The sequence below is a fragment of the Vidua macroura genome, chromosome 19 (genome assembly GCF_024509145.1).
Source record: "Vidua macroura isolate BioBank_ID:100142 chromosome 19, ASM2450914v1, whole genome shotgun sequence".
NCBI lineage: Eukaryota > Metazoa > Chordata > Aves > Passeriformes > Viduidae > Vidua > Vidua macroura.
The window spans coordinates 9628996-9655651 of NC_071589.1; the positions used below are offsets into that span (position 1 = coordinate 9628996).

At 41.3% G+C, this 26656-nt stretch overlaps 2 protein-coding genes across 5 annotated transcripts in view; both read right to left on the minus strand.

Annotated features, from left to right (window-relative positions):
* Positions 1–10989, minus strand: part of COPRS (coordinator of PRMT5 and differentiation stimulator) — a 223557-nt gene extending 212568 nt beyond the window's left edge. Inside the window, exons 1-4 of one of the 4 annotated variants that reach the window (XM_053994373.1) lie at positions 10679–10989; positions 9635–9722; positions 8988–9239; positions 6349–7025 (exon numbers count right to left, since the gene is read on the minus strand). In XM_053994373.1, coding sequence (XP_053850348.1) covers positions 6856–7025; positions 8988–9239; positions 9635–9722; positions 10679–10690 — 522 coding nt within the window. In that variant the 5' untranslated portion in view covers positions 10691–10989 and the 3' untranslated portion in view covers positions 6349–6855. Of the gene's footprint in view, positions 1–6348; positions 7026–8987; positions 9240–9634; positions 9723–9908; positions 10165–10332; positions 10649–10678 lie in introns of those variants that run through there. The other 3 variants (XM_053994372.1, XM_053994375.1, XM_053994374.1) reach the window with 3 other exon arrangements.
* Positions 10990–12022: 1033 nt separating this feature from the next.
* On the minus strand, positions 12023–22699 carry UTP6 (UTP6 small subunit processome component). The gene is made up of 19 exons (XM_053994371.1): positions 22567–22699; positions 22390–22474; positions 21689–21730; positions 21513–21605; positions 21323–21370; positions 20467–20530; positions 19931–20049; positions 19360–19437; positions 18856–18937; positions 17782–17863; positions 17001–17182; positions 16293–16372; positions 15460–15537; positions 15135–15314; positions 14204–14284; positions 13377–13486; positions 13224–13290; positions 12869–12941; positions 12023–12289 (listed from the first exon to the last, which is right to left on the minus strand). Exons 1-19 carry the CDS (start codon positions 22656–22658, stop codon positions 12132–12134), a joined length of 1794 nt encoding a protein of 597 aa, XP_053850346.1. The 5' UTR covers positions 22659–22699; the 3' UTR covers positions 12023–12131.
* Positions 22700–26656: the final 3957 nt, after the last annotated feature.

Here is a 26656-nt window from a genome sequence, read left to right on the forward strand (position 1 = left end):
CAGTGTCATGTCTAAGGTAAAACAGCAAATAAAGAGAAAAAAAAGACACACAGCACTCTGAGCTAGAGAAGGGAAAGCTCTCAGCTCAATCAGGCAAGGCCTCAATTAAAGAGGAAGCAATCACATGAAACTTGAAGCACACTCCCATTGTACAAATGAGCAGTTACTGCACCCTCTGTGTTCTCCCATATTTACCTCATTGCAGCCTCCTCCCACACTCACTGCTGATAACAGTCCTCGAGTTGTTACACCATAACAGAGAACATTTTTCTTTCCTTTACCTGGCACCAGTTGCTGGGTCTTTGTACTTCAGGCAAGAACAACAACTAAATTTAACCCCAGGCAGAAGCAGACAACAGGTACAAAATTGCATTAAAAAAAATTGAAAGAATCCTTCCAAAATTAAAAATTCAAGCAGAAAGTGAAACATAAACCATAGAGATAAGCCCTGAAACCAGAGAAATCCTATTGCCAAGCCTGGAGGACTGAACTGTAGTGGAAGCTGGCATTAAAGCCTTAGCAATATCCAATACCTAGGTAAACTGAATGGGAATAACTAACCCAAACTTGACAGGATGTGTAGCAAAAGAGGCCATTTCCCAAATACCTGGAGTCTCAATCATGGAACAGTTAAGTCCATTAGCATGACACTGAACTTTGCCCTTTTGTTTGGAGGCAGTCAGGATCACAAAGGCTGGGTGTTACCAGTTTCTCTAGTCCTCTAACACTCATCAGTCATCCAGCTACAGACTGGACAAATGCTCACAGCTACCCCCTTGTTGGAGGGGGGAGAAAAATGACATTAAAGGTACATGACAATAATGTAACCCGTCACAAAGACATGGCTCATTTAAGAAGTTAGCACATCCTTTAATCAGAGTTGCATGCTGTGGAGGGATGGAAAGTGCCTTGTACAGCCTAAGAAACCCTTCCTGAGAAACCATTCCCCTTGCTGCAACCATGAGGTGCCAGTTTTAGGCATTTAGTCCCCCGCACAACAGAAACCCTGCTGCACTTAATGGGACAGATGATGCAACTCCCCATTCTTTCATCTGAGAATTCACCTCTGTACATAATTAGAAGCACAATCATTAAAGTTAGAGTTCCAAATTGCTGTCAGGAACCAGCCACACAAAGTATTCCCACAGGGCTACAAGGCACCTTACAGACCACATCACAAAGCCTGTCCTTACACCAGACCCCAGATCTGTCTGAAGAACAGTTTGCCCGCTTCTCTCCAAAGGACCAAATTAAACCTAATCCACTTACTAACACAAGTGCAGATAATAGAACTAAATGTAGTTCTTATCTAGCAGACAGGCAGTCTCAGCCTGAGAAATATTTACCCGTCTTGATATTGTCTGACCAATCCCACTAAAAAGACGTCTGGCAAGCTGCAGAGTTGGAGGCCCAATCAAACAAATCAAGCCTGAATGATGCAGATAAGCTTCAATTAAACAAAACAGAAGGTAAAAGGTGTTTCAGACCTGGAAAATAATGACATGTTTGAAGAACATGGAATTGAAGGTATTGATAAAAATAACACTGATAACAGAGGGGGGCTCTGGTATTCCAGCAAATCCAGCAGGGACAGTAGACAAAACGATGATTGCTGACTCAGCATGTGCTATTTGCACACTCCACCTTGGTGCATTCATTTCAGATTACTTGTCCTGCTTCAGTTTGTGATTCAAGGAGTTAACTACAGTTGAAAGAGAATTTGAAAACTTCCCTTATGTGTTCTTCTCTAAGGAGAATGCAGCAATTGAGATTCCTGTACTGAATTATTTTGATTTGTTCCCCATGCTTCTGGTGGAACGATCAGTTTCTCCTCTGGCCTTGCTATTCTAATTCTACCATACTATTGTCAGAAACACCGTGAAGACCTGCTCAGCTAGAAGACTTTCCTTGCTGTCTGGATCTCCAGTTGCATAGTAGGAGATTGTACTGTCTGCTGTGGGTATAGGTCCTGTTTTTAATCTCACAGTCACAGCTATTTACTTCCCCAGAAAAATTTGGGCATGTAACATGGGACAGGGAGTTACACAATTCCCAATCAACTGCAGCCAGCCAGAACTATATTACAATGAGGCATATTTACTCTGGTGTCTGGATGAAGATTACAAGTGAAATTATATTACTTTATCTGAGGTAAAATAATTTTCATATTTTCCAGAATGTGTTAATCAAATGAAGGAATTCCTCAATGAAAACAGGAATGTTTTGGAGTAGTTCCTGAGGTAGATGTAGAAATACTAAATAACTTGTTAAATGTTGGAATAGGAGTCCACAGTAGCTGCACTGATGAAAATTGCAAAGCAGCACAAGAACTTGGCATCCTCTGCTACCCCAGATGTCACAGAAAATGTGTTGCGCAATGTAAGTCTTATTAAGGACCAATAGCTCAAAGAGGACTGAGCACTATTTCCCTTTGAGGGAAATAAAACAATACACTGAGATCTCAGGCTCACAAATACATAAAATTTATGTATACAACTCACTCTTAAACTCCTGCATCATACAATGAAAAGAGTTTCCAGGTCTTAAATGCAGAAGTTGCAGGTAGATCAGAAAACATTTGATTAAAATAATTCAGGCCAAAGAATCAAGACTTGCTGAATCACAGAAATAAATTTTCCAAGGCTGCTTTCATCTACATGTCCTGAAATTAGCTATCATCAATGTGGAAAAAACCCTACCTGATACAACCTGCTATGAAATAAATGCAGTCATTGAACCACATTAACAGGTTTTGCTCAGTAAAGGTCAATAGAGCTAAAAGTAACATAAAGAAAGCCCACTGTATTAAGAACAGAGCAATAATGAAACACAGCAGTAATGAAACACTGAACGTGAGCTTTCAGTGGGAGATGATACAGGCACTGTATAGGGGCACATACAGGGACAGAGGTTCTGCCTGGGTAATGAGCTGCCAAAGTTTGCACCAGCTGAAGATCTACTCTAAATGTTTAAAGGAAGTGGTTTCATCACTAAACCCAATTATTGGGACTGTGTGCTTGGCTGCTTTTTTTAGCAGGTTCCAGTTTCTCCTGCCAAGCTAGGAAACTATGCTATGAGCAGCTGGTACTCCAGGACTAACAACTCCACCACTAATTTATCCTCTAATACTCAAGCTTCTGATGTCTCTGTTTGTAACACAGAACCACAGAGGGTAAAGTATCACAAGTTCCTTCCCCGTGCCTACAGAGACTTACCCAGCTTCACAAAATGACCTTTGTTACAAAGGGATTTACACTGGTGTCCTTGGAAGCAACAGATGGTCAGGATGAGCTGCTGACATCAGCATTTTTCCTTTCGTTTGAGAAATTATTCATAGTCCCCAAAACAGTGGAGGCGTTCTCTCAGTTTAAAGCAGACCAGTTAAAAAATGGGACAAAACAACAAGTGAAGCAGCAGTGTCTTTAAAAGACACTGAAATGGGCTGGATTTTGTGGTTATATAAAAGCAAGAAACACTGTCTCAATCTGATGTATGAATTAAGTGCTCTACCTTATCAACAGGAAATATGAACACATTTCCTACAATTATTTCCTCTTGCAAATCATTCCCTGTAGGTCTCAAAGGAAACAACAGATGCACCCAAAACAAGTTTTCATTTCTTTGCTGGCTGTTCAAAGAAAATGCAAAACTCTGTTTTGTTTTCATTTCTTTGCACCTCACTGTTTAGAGAAAAATCTCTTCCTCAGCAAATCTGAAGTACTTTACTGCCTGGTGTCATTACCTTTACCTACAAAGTGAGGTAATGAGAAGAAAAGCAAGGGCAGCTTCAAAGCTGTGCCCTGTTCTCATGAGCCACCATATTATGCCACACTCCTAAGCCACCCCCACAACATAAACCCAGCAAACCTATTAACCTGTAGCAGGGACTCGGTTATTTAAATGGTATCTTACACTGTTGGTATAGAAAGGGGAAATCTTGTTACAGATGTATGAGTATTTAACTGAGCAATCTTTGACAGTTCTAGTTTTCCAACTGATGTACTGCCAATATGTTTCTTGTGTTCATCCAAGATTTATGATCTTGATCCTGTGACAGGCACTCTGTTCCCTCTAATAATTTGAGCAGGCTGAAGGGTTGACTGTTGGTGTGAACTGTTGGCTCATGTGTTACCTTCTGTTGTTTTTAATTGCAAGTAGTCCTGCCTAGAATGACACGCTTGTGTCAACACAAAACAGGCTTGGTGCAAGACTTACAATGGAATTTGAAACACTCTGTAGTGCAGAAACACTGGAATCCATGAGCTTGGTTTCAAATCCTTCCAGGCAGATGCTTTCTGAGAAGCCTGCATCTGGTTTTCTAATCCCCCTGAAGTTTGAGAGTGCTCAGATCAAGCTTTATTTCAAGCCCCTGCCCTAACAAGCAGGGCTAGATTGAACAAAGTTGTATTTGCCAACATATCCCTGAAGAGAACAGTGCACCTCTGCTGCAAAGTCCTGGTTTTCCAAAGCTGGAGGGGGTGGTGTCAGTTTTAACCTTAAATGGAATCTGAAAACAAATCTTTAAAGTTTGCAGTCATTTAAAATACAAACAGCTTAGCAAGGCAGCCATTCAGTACAAATTCTCCTCAAATAATAAGACCATTGAGACAGACAAGACTAATTGCAATTAAATATAGAGGGTAAAAAAACACCATGATTTATAAAGTGCTTAGAAAATGGCTTGAAGATTCAGGAATGATGGAATTTCGGAACTGTACAGGAAGAAAAATCATCCTAATCAGTGTTATAAAGACTTTTTGGTTATCCTTATAAAACAATTCTACAGAAGATGGGTTTGCTTCCACAGAATTCTATTAGTTTCATCTTTATTGAATATGGTGGGATATCTCCCACAAGCATAGTAAAAAAAAAAATATATTAAGCCTGAAGTCAAGTGATGTTCTTCACTCAGCCATGGGAGAAATTTTTCAGTCCAGTAAGTATAACTTCGGAGTGAAATAAAAAAAAAATGAGAAACTAATCAGGGCCATGAATCAGCCTCACTGGGGAACAAGAGGGCTATGCAGAACTCTGATCTAAATTGCTATCAGCGTTAGAAATCCAGCCCGGGGAGCTCCCACTGCTGAGCGCACACCGAGCGGGGCAGACAATTTTTTGCTGCCCTCTGCAGGGAAGCATTGGGCTTGTCATCCACAGCCAGGCCTGCACAGAATAAACAGGCTCACAAAAGAACCAGGGAGTTTTCAGAAGAATTTTTACAATTTACTGGTGTATAGTTACTTCAACAGTAATCTGCACTCAATTTATCGTTATGAATACTGCACTTATAATTGCAAATCAACTTTTTCACTTGAGATGATGAGACAGTTATTGGCATAACTAAGTTTTGATGGAAATATTAATCCCTAGATCACTCCATCATTTGGGAATAAAAGACCAGGCCCTCTTTTTTACAACCTCAACATTATGCTTCCACTCCGCTTTGACTGCTAGGTACCAAAACATAACCAGGAATTGAAAGGTACCCAAAGAAAAGCTCTTGTCTCACAAGCTCTTGTTCTCCTGTACTCTCTAGGAAAATATTAAGGAAATATCATTGTGTCATTCACTTCTTCCTTCTAAACTAGTGCATGAATTATTTTGGTCTCATACACTGGATGATTTAAAAAACAAACAAACAAAAAAAACACACACACAAAAAAAAAAAACCAACAAAAACAACAAAAACAACAACAACAAAAAAAAAACCAAAAAAAAACCATTGTACAGTGCTTCAGTTCAGTGAGTGTCTAAACACAAAGCCATGACAATGTTTTTGAGATTAAAGTGCTTAATGAAACATGAGCACATCAAAAGTTATTGTTACTCAGGTGACCAGTCACCCAATCCACTTATATACTTCATTTGAGAACACTTCCTTTAACTCCAGAGCAAAGGTGACAAGGATATGGCTCTAGTTTCACCTATTTTCTTGGGGACTCTGTGGAGGTATTTTGTGTTCCCATCTCCTCATTTGCCACAACACAAACAGCAGAACAGCATCAGGAACCTTAACTCACCACTGTCTGCAGGACACTGAATTGATACACTGCAATATATATATATATATAAGCAGAGATATTTTCTTTGTCATTGCACATCTGATGTTGCATGAGAATGTAATAAAGACAACTGTGGGACTCTGGGGGAATATGCCCATACACAAGAAGGTCTGATGTGGAGAAATCTTTGTTGGGAGGCAGCCTTAAGCACCCAGCGTTCCTAGTGGATGGAGTATGCCCCCCAATATATTAACACGTGTATTTGCAAAATGTGTATCATGTATTTGTAATTCCTTTCTGCTGAAATACATAAAAATAAACACAAAACAACTTGCTCTGTATTCACCACAGGTGATTTTATTAAACACCAATATAAGAATCAAAAATGGACTTTAGAACCATATGGAAATACAACAGACAAGCTTGAAGGAGGGAGAGTTTTTAAAGCTATCTAAACCAATCTGACAGCATCAAATGAAAAGAAAACTAAAAGTTGCACAAAACACAGGGATCAGCATGTCAAAGCTGACAGAAGCCTGGCAAACAAGCTGAAGTTTAGAAATTAAATACTTCTCCTCAAGCAATTAATTAGCAACATAGGTCTATATAATACAAACAAAACCTCCAGAAATGCACTGACTCCTTACACCCAGCACCTGCACTCTTGTCTCCAGGGCAAGGGTGGGCAGTTTCTGAACAGCTCAGAAACAGCCTAAGCAAAACTCTGGAGATGGTGTCGCATTTCTGGCCTCAGGCCCAGCTCTGCAAAAAAGCCAAGGGATTTGGCACAGCTCAGTCGCTGAAGAACATAATCCAACACACAAGCCAAACTTATTTCTGACCAGACTCAGCCTCATTCATCAGCATCATCAAACTGGCCCTTCTCAAATATTCTAACTCGTGGTGGAAAAACAAAGCAAGGGGTGTGGTGACAGCCTGGGTTGTAAAACCAATCCTCCTTCCATACGTATGAGCCGAAAAGATTATTTTCCTCAAAGCTTCCACAGGAGAGATCGTCAGCATCTAAAGAAGATAAAATAAAAAGTTTAAACCATGGGACATACTCAGGAAAGTAGTGGAAAAGTGTAGCAGGTTATTGTGGAGGGCTATGGCATCTTCCAAGTCACTATTTTACTTTGATCTGACAGCATTCATGAATTAGACCTTAAAAAAAGGCAAACAGAAAACTGAATTTGGCAATGTCTTCATTTTAAGGAAGGTTCATGCCACACAAACAAAACAGTTTTCCAGAAAGCTCACTGATATATACTTAGAATGTCTGGCACCTTCTCTTACAAGGCATACAGTTCTTTCACATCTTCCCTGGGAATAAAAGGCTCATGAAACTATCAATTTTGCCTTCCCCCTTCCTGCTGTTTTCGCAACACTGTCCCAATGAGGAGTCCTCCAAACCCTCTAAGAACTGGGTCACTGGACAGAATGGGAAGGTGGGGTCCTGTAAAAGCTGTCTTGGAACAACATTTCCACTAGGCTAGAATTAAGCCTAATGGGCCTGTATTTAAGCAATCTAGCACAAAAATAGGGCAAAGTGTTTTAACAGAAGCATAAAGATTTCTAGCCAGCAGACGCTGAGCAAAGAAAAAGCCCAGAGCATGGAGGAGCAGAGGACCCAACACAATATCCCACGTCAGCCTTCCCACAATATCCCACATGTCAGCCATCACAGCAAGAGCTTAAGACACTTAAAAAGCCATGAAGTGACCAACCAAGCACATTTTTGTATTTGTAGCAGTTAACAATTCAGATGCTTGTATTTAGTATCCTTCAGAACGACCTGAATCCAATAAACACAGCTGCCTTAGTTTGTGAGGATTTAAAGAGCTACAGGTGGGATGAGCAAGTTAAATAAAAGGGAAAAAGAGGAACAGTTCCAGGACAAAATTTAAAACATTCCATAAATTTAAGCATATAAGAGATTAAAATGAAAGCTCAGAATGGAAGAGAGGGAAAACCTCCAAAAAGGGAGCAATCTTTTTCTCAGATTACCCACTGTGAAAAACCAATACTGTATTTCCATTTTAAAATCAGAATGGTTTTTTAGAAAGGCTGAAAATCTTTCTCACTTTCTTCCATTTCCAAACAATGGAATTTAAATACAAAAGTTTATTTTAATTATGAGATTAAAATGAACGTAAAAAGCAAAGAAAATTATATTAATTACAAAAAGATACACATTAATGAGAAGAAAATGGAAATGGTGTTATTCTGCATCAACAAAGACACAGCAGGTTATCAGTCACTGCTGGCTAAACTCCATCCACCCATTCTGTGCTAAGACCCAGCCTGGCCAATGGAAGGTTGAGACTCTTTAACATGTGAGTCAACAAGTTACAAACTGGAAGAATAATTCAACTCTAGAGGTGTAAGTGATACTCCTCCTATTCGTTGCCACTTTTGTCCATGGGACTAATCATGTGCATTTAGGAGGATCAAGCTTCAACAAAACCAGAGTCAAACAAACAAACAAAAAAAAACCAAAAAACCCACTCAGAAAGCTACAGTAAACGCAACAAACCATACTCAGAGACTAAGCACTGTTCCAAACAACTCCGTGCTCTAGAGAGACGTTATAATGAAGTCTTGAATTTTCTTGAAGAATTTTTACACAAAAAAAGTTAGTTCCTGCACACCATGCACCCTTCTCTTCTGCTTCAGAATAACAAAGATACACCACTGAAAACTTGCTTCACCAGAAAAACTCAACACAAACATGGAATTCACCTCCTTACCATGCCACTCCCTAGGAATTCAATTGCTCAAGCAAGAGTTTCATGTGAACTCCACAACACCACCTTTAAATCCTGTATTTGACAACAAAATTGTTCATTACACATCCAGGAGGTCAACATAACAAGAAATTGCTTCCCAAAATAGAACATGGAGTTACTTAAACACATTCTCCTGCAAAGCACCTACCTCCAACTATCCAAAACTCAAATGAAGCACAAGTAAATGTGTACTCACCATAAGGACCACATGTAGACTCCTCCAATTCTTTATCCCAGTCCTCCACCTCATGCTCAGATGCATCTTGCTGCCCTGAAGACTCAGGTACATTGGAAACTTCACTATCCCACACATCCAGATCAGCATATATATTGTACCAGCCCTCATCAATAGAGCCACTGACATCACCTTCATTGGGGGAGGTTGAAGCAGATTCACTTTCTTCAGACTTGCCATCAGGAACATTTGGAATATTCTGCAGGAAACATTCTAAAACCAGTAGAAAGCACCAACAGATACACTCAGAAATTAAACAAGAACAATTAAGCGTTCAGAGAGGTACAAAAATGCACTTTGTGACTACTACTCTTATTGTAATACATGCAGTTTCCTCGATATGTAATATCACTACAGAGCTGCTTCACATGTGTGTTTCATCACATTCACCTGTAGGTATTAAAAATAAAAAAGTTCTTGTTTAAAAAAAAAAAAAGTCATATCGATTAATTACTCATGTACCTAGGCATACACAAAATAGCTACATGGAAATAATTTAGTGTAGTAAGTAAAGAGGCATTTCCCATGCATCACCAAAAGGTTTTTGAGTAGATTTCTCAAGTAGTGCACAAGTTTCAATATTCACGGCCTCCTTTGTTTTGTCCTACCTTTTCTGGGCTTCCAGATCATAGTTTCTGTCTTATTAGGAAGCTGTTTCCCCTCAGAGTTTGCAGCCTCAGAGGCGGCAGCCATCACCTATGAAACATTTTTAAAGAATGCAGTAGCAGCTCTGATTGCTCACGAAACTGCTACCCCATATGCTCCCGAGCGTCTCCATTTTTTCCCTTGATGAATCACAGGTTTAACAACAAACAAACAGGCTTTCACTTCAGAAGGCAAATCCGCAGAGCTACAGCTAATTCTGCTGCTGCCATCGCTCACCCTTAACAGCAGCCAACAGAACAGCCCGTCTCCTCACGCACAACCCCGACCCAAATCGTGCCCCTTTGGGAACGGCAGCACAGGGTGAAGCACCAGAGGTAATTAAGACGCAAGGAGTGGAGAAAGCGCTAACACTGAGCCAACCGCTCTGTGGGAGCCCAAGCCGAGCGGGACCCTCCAACAGCGCTTAGGGGCTGGGCCCAGATGGGTGGAGAGCAGGAGGAAACCCTCAGCTGCTGTGAGAGGCACAGAGGGACAGGGAGCTCTCCTCACGCTTCCAGTGCAACAGGGAGGAGCCGGCGGAGGGTGCGGGAAGCCGGGGGCCGCCGCCGCTGGCCAAGGGCAGGGCGCGGACTCCGGGCGAGCCCTCACGGCGGCCCCGCCGCCTCCGCCGCCCGCCTCGCACTCCCCGGGACCCCCGAACCTTCGGAGCTGGGCCCGTGGCCCGGCCTGAGAGCACCATCGACCGCCAGGCCCCGGCCGGCCCTCGCCGCCCCTGGGCAGCAGCAGCCGGGCCCGCGGCTGTGCCCGAGGGACACGGTGCGGCACCGGGATGAGGCTGGCAGGGACGGTGCCACTGCTCTCGCTCCGGCCTCAGTGCCTGCAACGCCGCCACCGCCCAGAGCGCCCTGGCTGCGGAGCCCACCGCGCACAGCTTCGGAATCACAGACGCAATTCAGATGGAAAGTCCTCCGACATCGAGTGCAACCATTACCCAACACCACCATGTAATCGAGACAAATACAGGCATAAGAGCTCTGAGAAAGCACCTTTTCACTCATGAAGTTGTAAATAAAGTATCAGTATCTCTCATGGCTGGGTGGAGTTTTCCCCTTGCCGAAAAATAACAATTTCCTTCCGGCCTCGTGGTAGCAGCATGCTCAGAACATGAAGAGGCAGGAAGCACGTTGGCTGAACAGCTGTGGCAGGTTTCGAGCGCGTGTGCTTGCAGGGAATGTGCATCCTTGGGGAGAATGGCAAAGTTCTGCGAGGAACCAGAATAGCCAGCAGAAAAGGGCCCACTTTCTGAAATGATGGAGTTACCAGCTTTGTTGGACTTTAAAACTCCAAACTTTGTACTTAAAAACTTTTAGTTGAGCAACTGATGAAGCAAGAAGTGGTTCAGGAGAGGGACTAACAGCATAAGGGGCAGGGAGGGTATAAGAGATTCTCAGTAAGGAAATCTCAATGTCAGACCATGAGGTGGCAGAGAACTAGAGGGGATATAGGAGATGGCCTGGCTAAAAGCCTGGGAAACACAAAAGAAGGATGTACTTCAGATCTGTTCACAGAAGGAGGAATCTTACCAGGCTGCTGCTCCAAACTTTATTCCCAGCTAGTTAAGTTACTAAGATTCATTGCTTGAGAGGAGCTGCAATTTCTACTTGAGTGCAAAATCAAGGAATATTTCCCTGTCTTGTCATTATGCCACCCTTCAGTCACTGGGAAATTGCACAAAGGAACACTTGCTTCATATTCTTGTACTTTCCCTACATTTCTCTGTTGATCAAACATAACATTTAAGTTGATTTTTCAGGTTTGTGGCTCTAAACAGCCAAGGACAGCACTCTTTAAAAAAACATTACACATTTTTTAGGCATGGTGGACAGAAACTTGAAGTGTAGATCAAAGCTTTCCCCTCTCACCTCAAGGACATTGCTAACAGGTCTCAGCTCCCCTCTACCCTTTATCACTCTCAGAATGCAAACACCAATGCAAGGTAGCTGCAGAGGCTGTTTCTCTTTTTGTCATGAGGATTACAGATTATTTCAAGGCTAAGAAGCAATAAATACTGTAATTTTACTGATTTCTGATTACCTAATGAAAATTGTTCCACTTTTTATGATTCAACTTCATAAGATAAAAAGATGACCCACAGGTGTAGTTTCCACGGGGTTTGGTTTGGGTTTTTTGCATTTGGGTGCTGTAATATTAGCTTTCCAAAGTGTAAAAACTGATGCACTACAACTATCTGAATGTTTAAGCAGGATCAAAAGTTTGCTCTTAGAAGTCTTGATGAAAACACCCTCAGAGGTTTGCTTCCTGACTGTGCACTTGAACCCGCCCCTGGCAGAATCAGCACTAGAAATGACTGCAACAGAGAAGATGATTCCTTTTTGTCACAAAAAATGTAAAGGTAAACTTTAATAAAGTCCAGGAACACATTTACCTTTGTACAAAGAAGTTAAAAAATGCAGTCATGTTATAAGTATGTATAGTTTTTCATAAATGTCCAGTTTGCAATAAAGTGTATTTGGAAACAAAATCTTCCACCAGGTCTCCTTGCAACATCTTCATAGCTCGCCAGTGAATGCTCCCACAGTTTTCTGGTTTGCCTTGGGGATGACTTAGCTCCTCCTTGATATAATCCAGCCAGAGGTCTTTAAAAGAAAAATGAAAGTTCTGGTTAGATTTTGACTAGATATTACTTAACAAACATAGCAAGCCTAACTAGAAACTCTTTTTCTAAGCGTCTCTAATATTAATGCAGTAGGGTTTACTTTGTGAGACTAAAATCTCCGGCACCTTGAGGAGCAAAAACCTTGCGTTCTCTTCCCAGCTGGAACAATAATGTCTGCAGAAATAATGCAACTATAATTGTGCTTTGTACTTTCTTCAAATGAATATTGCAGAAATCTTGATTATAAATATATAGCTCCATACTGTTCATAAATTCAAATTAAAAGTGATACACATCTCTTATGCCAGCCAGTGTCTGAACCAGTCTGAGCCAGTGTCCTAATTGTGCTGAAGCCATCCCCACTGTCAGTGACCCTGGGCTGACAGGGGAGAGTCCCTGCAGTGTCCTACTCTTAATGGCACAGAAGAAATAAGCTCCACTCTGCATGACAGCAAGCACAAGGGCAGAACAAACAGGTACCTTTTAAAATGGATGGAAATAAAAAAGGCAGCAGTGAATGAATGAATGAATAAATAATAAAAAGCAAAATCCCCCTTACCAGTATTTGTTGAGCCAAACTCCCTCAAGGCACGTTCATAGTATTCTCTCAGATGAAGCATTTTGCAGGATTCCTAAAAAAGGAAGGTATTAAAAGGCCACTTATTTTGTACAGAAGTGAATCTGCAGCATGATTCGATTGTGACAAAGGAAGAGAGTCATGGCAATTACACGCACACACTGCTGAAGATTAGTTACCATGGAACTTGGATTTGTATCACATCCTGTGAATCAACTGCAGAGGACAAACATGAACTGATCACAGACTAACACCACTACTCTGCTTCCTATTTAAATCCCAAGTTAGAACTGTATTTTACAAATACAAAGCATTAATTGCATAGTCAACAACTTACTTGCTCCTTTTCTATTTGGATCATCTTCCTGAAGAAGTCAAGTGAAAATGGACCATTTTCACACAGGCTGAAATAAAATAAATGACTTTAGATTTTAAGGACTTTTAACATATACCCTAGAATAATCAGGTTGGAAGGTTTTTTTTTTTTTACCTGGTAAAGAGTCTTTTAACTTTCTTATAACCACTATTTCTGTACGTCCAGTCAAGATACCTTTCTTTCATAGTCACAGATTCAGCAGGTGTTGTGGCATGTAAAGATCTCTGCAAGTTTAAAAGGAAAAAAACCAAAATAAACAAAAAATAAACCTATCACATAACCTACAATTAAATGGCTCAATTAGTGCTTCTCCCTAGTTAGGCATCTGACACAAAGGAGATCTCCTAAGTCTAAAACACATTTCTCCTCCAGTATTTTTTATAGCTGGAACTGATATTTCCTTAAACGCCTTATTGCAGAGGGTTTCACAGTACTCTACAAACAGCTGAATTCAAGCTTCCACCTGAAGTACATGTTTTATGTGGTAAATGGGAGGAAGAAACACAATCCAACAAGCCAGGCAAAGAGAAAATGTTTTGCCCTACACTACTGAGGAAATCCATAGAGAGATTAAAGTCCTCATTCTGATCTTGACTTTTCTGTAACAAGACTGATGTTTTCACACAAATTGCAAAATTCTCTTTTCTATGCTCAGATAGGTATCTGAAAACAGAGCAAATATTCTAGACTACAAAGTAGGAGTCCATCATTGGCTGTGCTTACAAACATCCATATGCCTTAGAACATGGGAATGACATTTGTGCCTGTAAGTCTATGTCCAACTGGTTTTTCTTAGTGCACATAGTTTTGCTTGAAATTCTTTGATATCAACACATACATGAACAAACTTCAGTAGAAAGCATTTGTTGCATGTTCCATACACACACATTGTTCCATTTTATTGACACAGACATAAAAGTAGATTTTGATTAACCAAGTACCTGGTAGAGAGCTTCGGTGTCTTCCTTGCTGTTTGCGCCCTCACTCCATTCCACCCAGAGGGCCCACAATGGCAAAGTGCCCTACAAGATCAGCAAACAATCAAATGGCTGAAATACAGTGACTGATTTACAGAAACAGACAGCAACACAGCCATCAGGTTCTGTATTACCTGCCATAAAAAATAGCCTTTGGACACAGCTCTTGGAAAGACAACTTTGAACTGCACACTGAAATCACTTCTCATTTCCTTCCTCACTTACAGGATAAATCATCCTTAGCTGGACAGCTGTGTTGCCAGGGACAAGAACCAAGTTCTGCACCACTGAGCACTGCAGTACACAGAGGTGACTTCCAAGAACAAAAAGGAAAGAAACTTTCTTATTTCCTCATTCATTGTGCTCAGAGTTTGAAATGGAACAGGGCAGGAGAGCACACAGCTAATTCAAGGCTTGAAATACCACACAGGTGTATCAGACAGTGAAGAAAGGGAAACATGTTTTTCCATTAAGACACAAACACCAGCTCACTGCTAGGAGAGTATGTAAAATATCAACTGTAAGCTATCAGACTTTAGACAGGTGAATTTTAAGTGAATTGACAATTCCCTAATACTCGGGAATGCAATTTGCATGTGAAACGTCCAGTTCTTATTTCTGACTTTAAAAATGGTTAAGAACTTTAAATGCCCTGTAAACAAAACAAAAACAACAACAACAAAAAAAAAAAAAAAAAAAAAAAAAAAAAAAAAAAAAAAACCAAAAAAAACAAAAAAAAAAAAAAACAAACACCACCCCACACAAAAAAGCCAAACCAACAACAAAGAAAAAAAGAAATAAAGGTGGAAAAAACCAAAAAGCCCACAAAACAACCAATCATCAGGGGTTTCTGGCCCAAGACTAATGCATGCAAGTCCATTAAACCACCACAGACCTTAGATTTCACATGTTTAATGGCTTCTTCAAAGCACTGGGTCACATCATCCCTCTTCAGCTGGATCAGCACCCACAGCCTCATCTGCCACGTTTCCACGGATTGGCTGAAGTGCCTGGTTGCAGCTTCTGCCACCTCCACAGCCTTCTCAGAGAGGCTGGAGTCCAGTAAGAGCTGAAGCTAAAACCCAGCAGAAACAGCTTTGTTAAAAAGCAGGGTTTTGAACCAATATTGTTCATCTTCGTGTCTACTCAAAATGGCAAAGGCAGGCTCATGAATAATGCAGCAAAGCCTCAGCATCTATTTGTTCTGTGTCAGTTCTTACCCACTGCTTGTAGAGAGCTTCTGACAGCAAACTGGCCTCATGGGCTTTGCTGAACACACTCAGTGTCCTCTCCAGCCTCTAGAACCAACAGAGAAGAATAAAAAGAAAACAAGCATTATTCCTATATATACCAGATTCCAGTATTCCAAGAAGCCCATTGGATTGTGTATCATGTCAGTGAATATCTAATTACACATTATGTGTCTAATGCTCTAGGTACCTACAAACATTCCAAAATAAAGTGGAAATCTGAGCATTTACTTCTCTTCCTTAAGGAGCAAAGAACAACACTGCATTGTTCTTTTAGTGTAATACTAGGGAACCAAGTTGCACAGGATAATTAATTAATTCACTGAATCATAACTAAGCAGAGAGGCATAATTAAATTACCCATGTGCCAGCACCAAACTTTGCTCAGACTTACTTGCAAGAGTCATTTTAATTCATCCTCTTCTTTGAACAAGCAGAAGTTTGAAGGACCTGAATTTTTAGGATCCCCTTCAACCCACCCAAAAGATTCCATGATTAACAAGTCTGCAGTCTTAGCTTTTATGCAAAGAGGTCACTGTACTTTACTGACAAGGCTGGTTAATCAGGTCCAGGTTAATCATGTCCAGGCAGGCCACCTGTAGCCTAGGCAGTAAAAGTGTAGGCCACCTAGGCAGTAAAAGTGAACTCCCCGGATGGAGATAAAGTTATTTTTAATGATGGCCACAGGTTAAGTATTTTTGATAAAACATCAAAATACATTTGCTTCTTGTCTGAGAAGCAAATATTACAAAAGTCAATAAAATAGGGATGATTTGTTAGAATTAATTCCTAATAAATTTTACCTTTTGCTTTAATTCTTCACTGTTGGTTTTTCTGTTGTACCTCTCTAAGCAAAAAGTGATGTAGCATTTCCACATGTCCTCTGTAGAAGCAAAGGCATAATATCACACTTGACAGAATCACAAGAATAAGCACAAATATTTGTCTTTAGGAAATACAAAGATATAAAATGTGATACAAACTGTTAATGCCAACTTTGTTTTAAAATGTTGTATTACAAGAGGCCCTAGATTTATAACATTACTCTTTAAAATTCCCCAGTCCAAGCTGCAGGCAGTAACTCTTGGTAAAGAGCATCAAGCTCTTAGTTCAGCTGAGACTTTCAAAGATCCCTTGCAACCCAAACTATTCTACGGCTTTAAAGGCTGTACAGCAGCAAGTTTGAGACCACTGCACAAATAGTCCCTTGACAAGCTCCTTTACAAGTAAGAACAATACCAGAGGCTGAAACTGGATATCCACTCACCTGACAACTCAAAACCATTTCTTACAGCTGACCAGCAACAGACTCACATTTTCAGTTAAGCAGCTCCTCCAAGAGCATAAATACATTGGAAAATAACCCAAGCAATACATAAAATAGATCCCAAGAGGTAGCATCTAAGAACTGCTTGCCTTCTCTTAGGTATGGTAGAGCCTGCCAACCTTCAAGGCTTTTACAGGCTGCTCAAGTACCTGTTAAATGTCAAAATGCAGGCAGAACATTTCACCTGTTGGGACTGCTCCCACAGCTTCGTCAAAGACTGCACAGCACCGTTCCTCTCTCTGGGCCATTTCTGAGACCTTCTTCTGCTTTGTGGTGTGCTCTGTGGGCTGCAGGGACCCCAGCTCCAGCTCCCGGCGAGCCATGTAGTCCCATGTCAGGGGATCATCAGCATATCTGGCCTGCAAACTGAACACAGCACGCCTGTGACAGCCCACAGCCACCAGTCCTTACCTGCAGGTATGCTTAAGAGGGTTTTATATTGCTATAGAAATGTAGTTAATTGCTAAGTAACCAAATGCCAGAAGAAAGATATTTTCCTTTCCACAACAGAAAGACAAAATATTAGCTTTTAAAAATATTATTTAATATGGATATTCTTCAGAAATAACATGAAACAGGAAGCTTTCTTTTGAGAGGAAAAACTGGAGAAACAAAAGATGCAAAAACCCCACCAAAGTACACTAGGAAAATCCACAGTTCCTGCAATGAATTTACGGAAACTAAGTGCACTAATTATTCAGTGACAACTGTATTTAACCTAAATTTTCTTAGCAGCTTTTTAAAGCCCCTTCTGAAATTAGATACAAGTATCCTCTTCTAAAGATCATGCTTTTGTTTTTTTAAAGGACTTCACATAAGCCTTAACACAATTTCCCAACAGGAACAGCCTTTAGTTCTGAAAGTTCAGTCAAACCATTATATATTTGAGTTACAACTTATGAGAACATGTTTCTTAAAAACCAAACCAAAATAAAGTAAAACTACAACACAAAGCCACAACTCACCTTTCAAGGATTTCTTTTTGCAAATCTTGGGTAAAATCAAAGAGCTTTGCAATAGAGAGCACAGCCAGCTGGAAATCAACACCTACATTTCAAAAGAAGATAAAACTATCAAGTGGAGTATTTGCTGAAAAATTCCTCAAGATATTACATCAATTGCACTTTGCATTGCTGTAGCTTTGTTCCATGTGCAAATTTAATCAGCACCTCCTCTACTCCCTCACTTGACTCTGCCGTGAAAACACAAAATGCTCCACACTTGGGATAGATCTCTCCAAAGCTGTACAAAATAGATGTCCGTGAGTTGTGTCCATCTTCTGTCTCCACAACTTACTTTTGAAAATGCCAAGTGACATGACTGGACATAATCAGATCATTGGGAACCCCCACCAGCCATTACTCACCTTATTATTTTTAGGTGCTTACAAATTATTTGTATGCTTGTTTTTTCCAGTATTTCTCCAGAAAATCAAATTAAACCATCTCTTTCTGAAATTTTCTCTAATATCCTTTTTCCCCATTAATTTTTCAGTGTTCATTATTGTATTTTGTCCAGTCTTCCAAAATATTCCCATCTATCATGAGCAGTCAAAGATACCTGCTACTAGTTTGCACAGTTTTATTTTACCCAACTCTCTCAATAAAATGGTTTATTTTTACCAAGCCTGCTTAATTTAAAATAATTTAGCCTGGTTTATTATTAGTCTGAATTCTTACTTTTTTGCCACTCATGGTAGCTAATTAGTTGTGATCTAATGTCCAGCAAAGTAAAAAAAAATGTGTAACTCTGAACTGCCCTTCAGTTTTCTTTTTTAAACAATCAGGTTTTGAGGCTGTAACCACTAGGCCTCTTCAGCCTAAACACTGCTGTGCTGGAAGAGATGTCAGCCTGCAGGAAAGACATGCAATCAGAACTACCACTAATTTATACTCTGGCATTTAATAGGTTCTACTGAAAAAATGGTGTATTTGAAAAAAGGATCTCAGTGGAGCCAAATCTATCAGCACTGTCTGCTGCAGAACTGGGTTAAAGGTTACAATTTTCTTAATGAGTAAGTACAAGAAATGTTCATTCACCTTTAATTTTCTGAGAAGCATCCCTGTAGACTATGCGAGCCATCTCCCCATTGAGAATTTCTTCAGAGTAATTGAATTCCCCCTGAAATATCAAGCATATCATTGAAGAAATTACTGTCCTTTATCAACTATAATTTTTGCAAATAGGGAAAGAAAAATCAGAAGATATAAATGTTTTTCTTCATGCAAGTCTGCTTTTATGTAATTGCACAAATCAACTATAAAGAAATGAGGTAGGAAGTTTGACTATTACTTTCCAGAAATTACTGTTAATTTTCAGTTTGGGGAGTGTAATAAAAGATTCTACAAATGCAAAGAAAAAATAAATGTATGAAGTATTAGAGCTGAGCATCAGCAAATACTTGAAAAGCTCCACACAGGTGCAGGACATGAACAAAAACTTTCTCTAAACCATTGTCAAATAAACTATTAATCCAAAACTGTGAATTTCAACATATAATACACAAGCAGACAATATCTCTTAAGTAAGTTTAGCTGACCTACCAGGTCCATCTTTGCTTGTTCAAATTCCTTCTTCTCCTTCCTCTGTTTTTCAGCATGCATAAGCTCCATTCTGAAATACTGCAAGAGTAACAAGAAAATGAAATTACTCTGGGGATAAATCATAAAAATCTAAGTCCACAAACAGGGTAAAACAAGCTCTGTAGAGATACAAATCAGGACTTCACCACATCCCACACATGTCCTAGAGCCTTGGTTTTTGAAGGTTTGTGCACCTACTACTATCTGCCCTGTGTATTTGCCCAGAAATTTCCAACAGGTAGCAATGATCATTTTTTAGTCTTTCTTTAAACCTTAACTTGCCCCCAAAGGAAACCAAGCTCCTCAGCAAAGACTGGGGATGCCAGACTGAGCCTGACAACTATGTCCTAGCAGAGCTTAACAGCACCTAAGATAGGATTTCTGGGGTTGGTTTTTAAAATATTTTTGACATTTTCCTGCTGATGGAAAACCAGGAGTTTTTCCAGTTGTCTCAGACAGATCTGGGAAATATGCTGAATTGATTTGCTCTGATTGAACAAGAAAGTGGTCATAGAGAAAAACAGGAACTCACTTCTTGATAAAGTTTGGGGCACTCTGGATGGAAGCGCAAAGCACGAAGGAACAAGTGCCTGGCACTTTCTGATGACAGTCGTGTCTCCATTTCCCATTTTGCTGCCATAATCCACAGTGCTGCAACAGGTGACACAAATAAATTTATTTAACCTCTCAACATGAGCTCAGCCCCAGAATAAGACTGATTATCTCCCACATAAAACTGTAAAGCAGACAGGCAGATCCAAGAAGTTTAATCTGGTTTAGCTACAGATCTAATGATGCCTTCAAAAGCCAAAAGGCAGTCATGAGCACTTACCATCACACAGAGTCCCCAGTCCACCTGGGAACTGGTCATTCTGATCTACTTCACATCCCTTTATGACTGCTCAGCACAAGCCCTGTCAGAGCCCTTCTCTGAAGCAGCAGCAAGGCAAAGAGCAGAGAGTAGGAACTTTAGCCCAACAGCTTGAACTGAGATCTACAAGAACTTAAACCAACACCAGACAATCTATGCTGAGGCATTTATGCAGCACTCACCACTGTGCTATTTACCTGGTTTATTGGAATGAATGGCCAACATGGTAGAAAACACCTTACTGAGTTGATGTTTTGCGTTCTGTAAAAGAAGCAATTTTGTTTCACCCACTCTGGCACTGAATTGAAGCCCCAGCACCAAAGCTTCAGTAGGAAAGGTTACAAGCTGTAGTACAATTGCTCCGAAAAAGATGCTTCTCTGCTACATTACCTACAGCAGAAAGTGTCTCATATTTACTCACTAGTGACCAGCATTTAAATGTCATCACATTAGAGTAGTATGGCTAACTCAAATTTTCTGAACCACACAGCCAACACAAATGTTGCCAAGTCCCAAACCCATGATTTCACTGCCCTCTTCTGAGATAGAGACTGTATTTTCCTTTGGCCACCTTCACCACCATGCAAAGTCACCTTCTTCAGTAGAGAAATGACAATACTTGAATGCTGGTAATCATGTGAAGCCTTGCACAGGTAAGTTTATCAAGTACAAAATTGATAGAATTAGACTTTTCAGCATAGTCACTACAATAAATGTTTGGAACAAAATCACAATTCACGGACAAGTGAATCACTCACTCCAGAGAATGTATAGCCAATATTATGGTTCTCACAAACCAACTGGTACTCCAGATTTAATGGAGTCAGCCTCATTTTTGCCCCTGCGAGCATCAAATTTCATACTAATTCACTCTCAAACTCTACACTTACATACATGAGTGAAAATCCCAAGCAGCTCCAACAATACTATAAAAATTACTTCAGTATTACAGCATGTAGCAGTAAAGTTTGTACCCCTATCTTTAAATCAAGTTTCACATGCATGAATAAGTACCAGTCTCAAGCCAGCTAAGATCAGGATTTGAAAACTCACCCACTGCTTGCAAAACGCAACATGGGAAAGCCAGAGCTGGACATCATCCTGTTGGAAATCAAAAGAAGAAAATAATCAACCTCACAATGTACAAAACCGCTTGTACACTGACAAGCAAACACACCCTTGGTACAATGTCCTGGCATACAGAATAAAAAAGAATTCCGAATATCAGTACAAATAAACTTACTTTCCATTTCCCTGTAGCTCGGTTGAACAGGCTGTGGACTCTATGCAGAATAGAGTGCTCAATTTCATCCTTCTTAAATGAATATCCAGTGCGCTAGGAGGAAAAAAATACTAATTTTATTCAATAGAAGATTTGGCATCAAGTATTTTGCACTCTTTAACAGCTGACAAACTTACTGCTCTTCTTTTCTTGATCAGTTCCAGCAGATTAACTTCATACTAGAATGGAAAGAAAAAAACATTTAACAGCAAATGTGGAGGCCCATAACAGCAAGGCAAGAAAAAACTGTATCAAATTTGTTGTAGATGATCAGGTGGACAATAAACATTACAGTCAGGAAAGCATAAGCAGTAATTTTTGGCTGGGTCACTACATTTCTAAGACTTCTGGCCCTTCACAGGGCAGCCCAACAATCCTACCTTATGCCTTAAAGCGTTGTCCCAACACTCCTTGAGCTCTGTCAGGCTCCTGGTCATGACCATTCCCTGTAAAGCCTGTTCAGTGCCCAACCACCCTAGAAACCGTTTTCTATTACTGAACTTATTAATTCCCCTTAACTACACACATCAGGGAACAAATTCCCCCTTTACACAGCACATCAGGGAACTGGGGGCTCTACACCCTTGGAGAGACAAGTACTTACAGGAAAAGGTCACAACACTAGAGAAGCTTGATCCCAACCTCAGGCACCAACTCCTGGCTACGCGTCATACTCTGGTGCCAAGAGCCGCTCACAGGTGAACACCTGGGACCAGGTGAGGAAGGGGTCTCCGTTTTCTGACCTCTTTCCAACATGAGTCACTACAGAACTACCCGGGCCTAACTGAGCTGGGTCTGCACCGAGAACTGCCCCGCTCCGCCGCTCGGTGAAGCCTACCTGGATGTAGTTAATGAAATCCTCCTTCCGCAGCGCTCTCCGCTGGATTTTGTACTCCAGAGCCGAGGCTTTCCTCAGGACAGCCCTGCGGGAACGGGAGATCAGCGCCCGGAGCGCTCCCGGCCGCACCACGTGCGCTCACCCGCCCGCCCGGGCCCCGGCCCCGGCCCCGCTCACCGGATCTCTTTGTGTGTGAAGAGCCCGACCCGCTCCAGCTGCTCGAGCTCCGGGATGCGATCCTCCAGCCGCTGCTCGATGCGCTCTGCCATGGCCGCGGGGCTCCGGTGTGTCCGGCCCGGCACAGCCCGGCACGGCCCGGCACGGCCGCCGCCGCTTCCGCCCGCTGCCCGCGCCGCTTCCGCGGCCGCTGCGCCCTCTGCCGCCCCCTGCCCGGCTGGCGGGGCCAGAACCGCAGAGCCTCGGCCCGGTTGGAAAGCGGCTCTGGAGATCGCCCAGTCCAACCTCTCTGCCCAGGCAGGGTCACCTGCAGCAGGGGACGCGCAGGTGAATTTGGAATGTTTCCAGGGTGGGAGACTCCACGATCTCCCTGGGCAGCTGTTCCAGTGCTCTGCCACACTCCACGGAAACAAATTCTTCCTCATGTTGAGCTGGAACTTCTTGTGTTTTAGTTTATGGCCATTGGTCCTTGTCCTGTCACTGAGCATCACTGAAAAGAGTGTGGCACCATCCACTTGGCGTCAGCCTTGCAGCTAAACACGATGGCATTGACCAGGCTCAGTGATGGGACATCAGCCTGGAACTGCTCCAGCACATTGCTTCTTGGTAGGATTCCTCCAGGACAAATGTCTCTTTGTCTCTCACGTGGCACCTTCATTCTTTTCACCTTCCAAATTTTTAAGAAAAGATCCTCTACTGTGAGGGTGGTGAGATACTGGCACAGTTGCCCAGAGAACATGTGGATTCCCCATTCCTGGAAATGGTCAAGGTCAGGTTAGAGAGGGCTTGCAGTAACCTGGTGTAGTGGACCATGTCCCTGCCCATGGCAGATGGTTAGAACTAGATTATATTTAAGGCCCCTTCCAACCCAAAGCATTCCATGGGTCTATGATTCTGAGAAAATTAACAATAAAACCAGGCAACAGTAAATCTTTGTTTCTGAAATTAGGGATGTTCCAGAAAATAAAAATTGAGATGGGAGATAATTTATTGAGAAAATGGCTTAAATACATATTATCCATAGCAGTATCTGCTGCTTATGCTTTGAGTTGTCACTGCTGGCACTGAGCTGGTGAGACACAGAACCAACCCCACCTCCAAACCCTACCCTGTCACAGCCATCACTCCCTCCTGGGGGAAAAGGCAGGTGCTTGTCTCTGAAAAAACAAGTATAAGGGGAAGAGGGAGCAGACTAAAAGAGGTTTTCTGGCACAGAATTATACATAACAGCCAAAAAAAAAGTGAATTATTTTCTCTTTGCAGTCAAAGGTTTTAACAGGTGTTGCCAAGTACAGAGTGAGTACCTGAGACTTTTGTTAAGAACACAGGTAAGACAAAACACTTTAGAAGAACTATCAGGAATAGCAGAAATTTTTTTTCACCTGCTGTGACTTGGATTTGTGGTGGCATTTTCCAATTTTGGGACCAATTAGAAAAAAACTAAACTAATTCTTAGTGGGACAGGTTTAGCAACTTTTCACTCTGACAGGAAATAGTGACATGATTTTCCAAGAAGTACCCAAACAGGAAAGCTACCAGGAAATGGAGAGGCACCATCCAGTCACAAGACCAAGAAGTACAGACTGGTGCTGCATTCAGAAGTTGGTGGCCTAGGCAGCTCTGGATTGCAGCTGTCTCGTGCCAAGGGACCCCTTAACCACCCCACAAGGACAAGGGCAATTCCTGATGGAGACTGTCCTCCCTGGAGACTCCCTTGTCCTACACTGAATGTCCTCCACAGGCTGGAGGGGGATTGGCATGGCCATCCCAGCACAGCCGTCCCTACTGGTGAGCCAAAGCCTTCAGTCATTGGGACCTGAAGTTGAGTGAGTTCAGCTTTCAGTAAAGCAGCACAGCAGTCCTTTGCAGTGGTGGTGGAAGAGTGGTATTCATAATCACCAGTAACTTGTTAATTATATTGGGTTTGACATTTTGAGATGCACCAGCTCAAGCTGATTCTTGTGCAAGTCCACAGGTTTTACTAAAATAAGGAGAACAGCACTGGGCATCAAAAGTAGCATTAGCACACTGAATTGCTGAGTAAGAGTGTGATTGGATTTATTACTGGATTATTTCACTTCATTTGAGTATTTTTGCATCTGAGCGCATTACTTTATACTAAAAAGCATTCTGTACTTACAGCTAATCTGTCGTGGTGCATGTAGATCCCAACATGTAAATGACAACACTACATGCAGCGTAGGAGTTATGAACTGAAAAGGGAAATGCCAGCCATTACCTGAAAACCTCTGGAAAATTCTATGTCTGTCTTCTTGCTTTCCTCTCTCTTCAACCATTCAGCTCTTCTTTGGCTGAAAATCAGCAGTAACTGATTTTGGTGAGAGACACCAACATAAACAACAGAGTCTTCTAAAACTTTGTTTGATTATTCTGGCAGTCTAAAAATACTGTTCTGTGATCAACCTACAGTGTTCTGCCACCTGAAGTCAGTCAGGAATTTGAAACTCACCAAACCATCCATGACTGTTTTAATGTACGTGATGGAGAAGTGTGTATACCCTCAGGGGCCACCACAACCTCCACCTTGAAAGTGCCTCCAGGAGAATTCAGTCCTGTGCACAGATCTACCAACAGGTCTGAGAGTTCCCCACACACTGATAACAATGGGTGTCCAACAAGGCCCCAGAGGGCATTAAATTTCTTGCTGGCACTTGTCAAAGCACCACAATATCATCCCATAGAAGCACATAGGCACAGCACAAACCACTCTGCAGGACCCATCACTGTGGGACTCAAAGGATCAAAGAATGGTGTGCACCAAAACAATAGACTCCCCAAGTTTCTAGTTTAGGGGCCTGGTACTTCCCACTCAAAACCACAGAGTGAGTAACAATAAGATTTAAAATACTGAACTTCATTGATGACCTCGCAGGATTATTTACAAAAAAAAAATAGATCAAAACCCAATTGAAAACATTTTTTGTTCCCTCAGATATCCCTCCTTTCCTGTAGATGGAACAAGTACAAAAATAAAAATGCCTTTCCTTTTCTTCTCCCAGGAAAACAATCCTTAGAACAATTAACATAACGGACTGTCAAAAGTGCTCATACCAAAGTGACAAACGCTGTGAGTGGCAGGCAAGCTCAGCCCGACCCACCAGAACACTGCATGCTGGATTTGTCATGCAAATCAAAATGGAACCTGACATGCTCTTTGTTCATTTCCCTTTCATAAAATCTACTTTAAATGCCTCCCATGTGCCTTGTTTTGGAAGCTGACATTCCAAATGCATCAGTGCAAATTAAGGAGGGATCCATTACCAATAAAGACGTTGCAATACAGAGGGTTTCAACAAATCTTATTGGGAAAACTGGAGAAACAACTGCTGCAGCTGCCAACTGCAGGGTCCTGCAGTTTGCTGCTTTTATGAAGTCTCTTTAGAAAAACTCCATCAGTAGGTCCTTGTGGAGAAGTTCTGGCAAGCTGTCACAACTTTATAATTATGTCTGCAAGCAATGGATACGTTGTGAATTAGGAGTAATCACAGTGATTATCCGTTAAGTTTTGTCTATATTAAAACATTTAATGGTTAATGTGCCTAAGACAAATATTTAAATTACAAATGTATTTATATCTATCTTTTTCATTTCTGCTATTTTACCACCTGAGTGCAGAAACAAGTATAGCTTTCTCGAAGATGCCCCCAAATGTACAGTATTTTACAATTAACATGTACTTTATGAAAATGCCTTTTAAACAATGACAGTAATGTTATGACCTCATGAAAATAATTGAGAAGCCTCCACTGACTTCAGCTAAGCCAGTGGTTCATCCCTTTGGGACATATTTTTAACAAAACCCTCAAAGCATTTACTGAGCATGTGGGACTTAGATTTAAAAATATGTGAGCACATCTGTTAATAAACCAGCTTGGAATTTACTCTCAAAAATAGACTAACCCAAACTTTGGACTACATTAACTTACTTAATTTTGTAATTAAAATAATTTACATGATGATTTGGTTTCACCCCTGCCAAAACCAGCAGTCAATCTGAATAAATAGTGGTTTCATCACTGCAGTTCCACTCTGAGCATCCAAAAATTTAGATTTAAGACTTTGCAGTTGG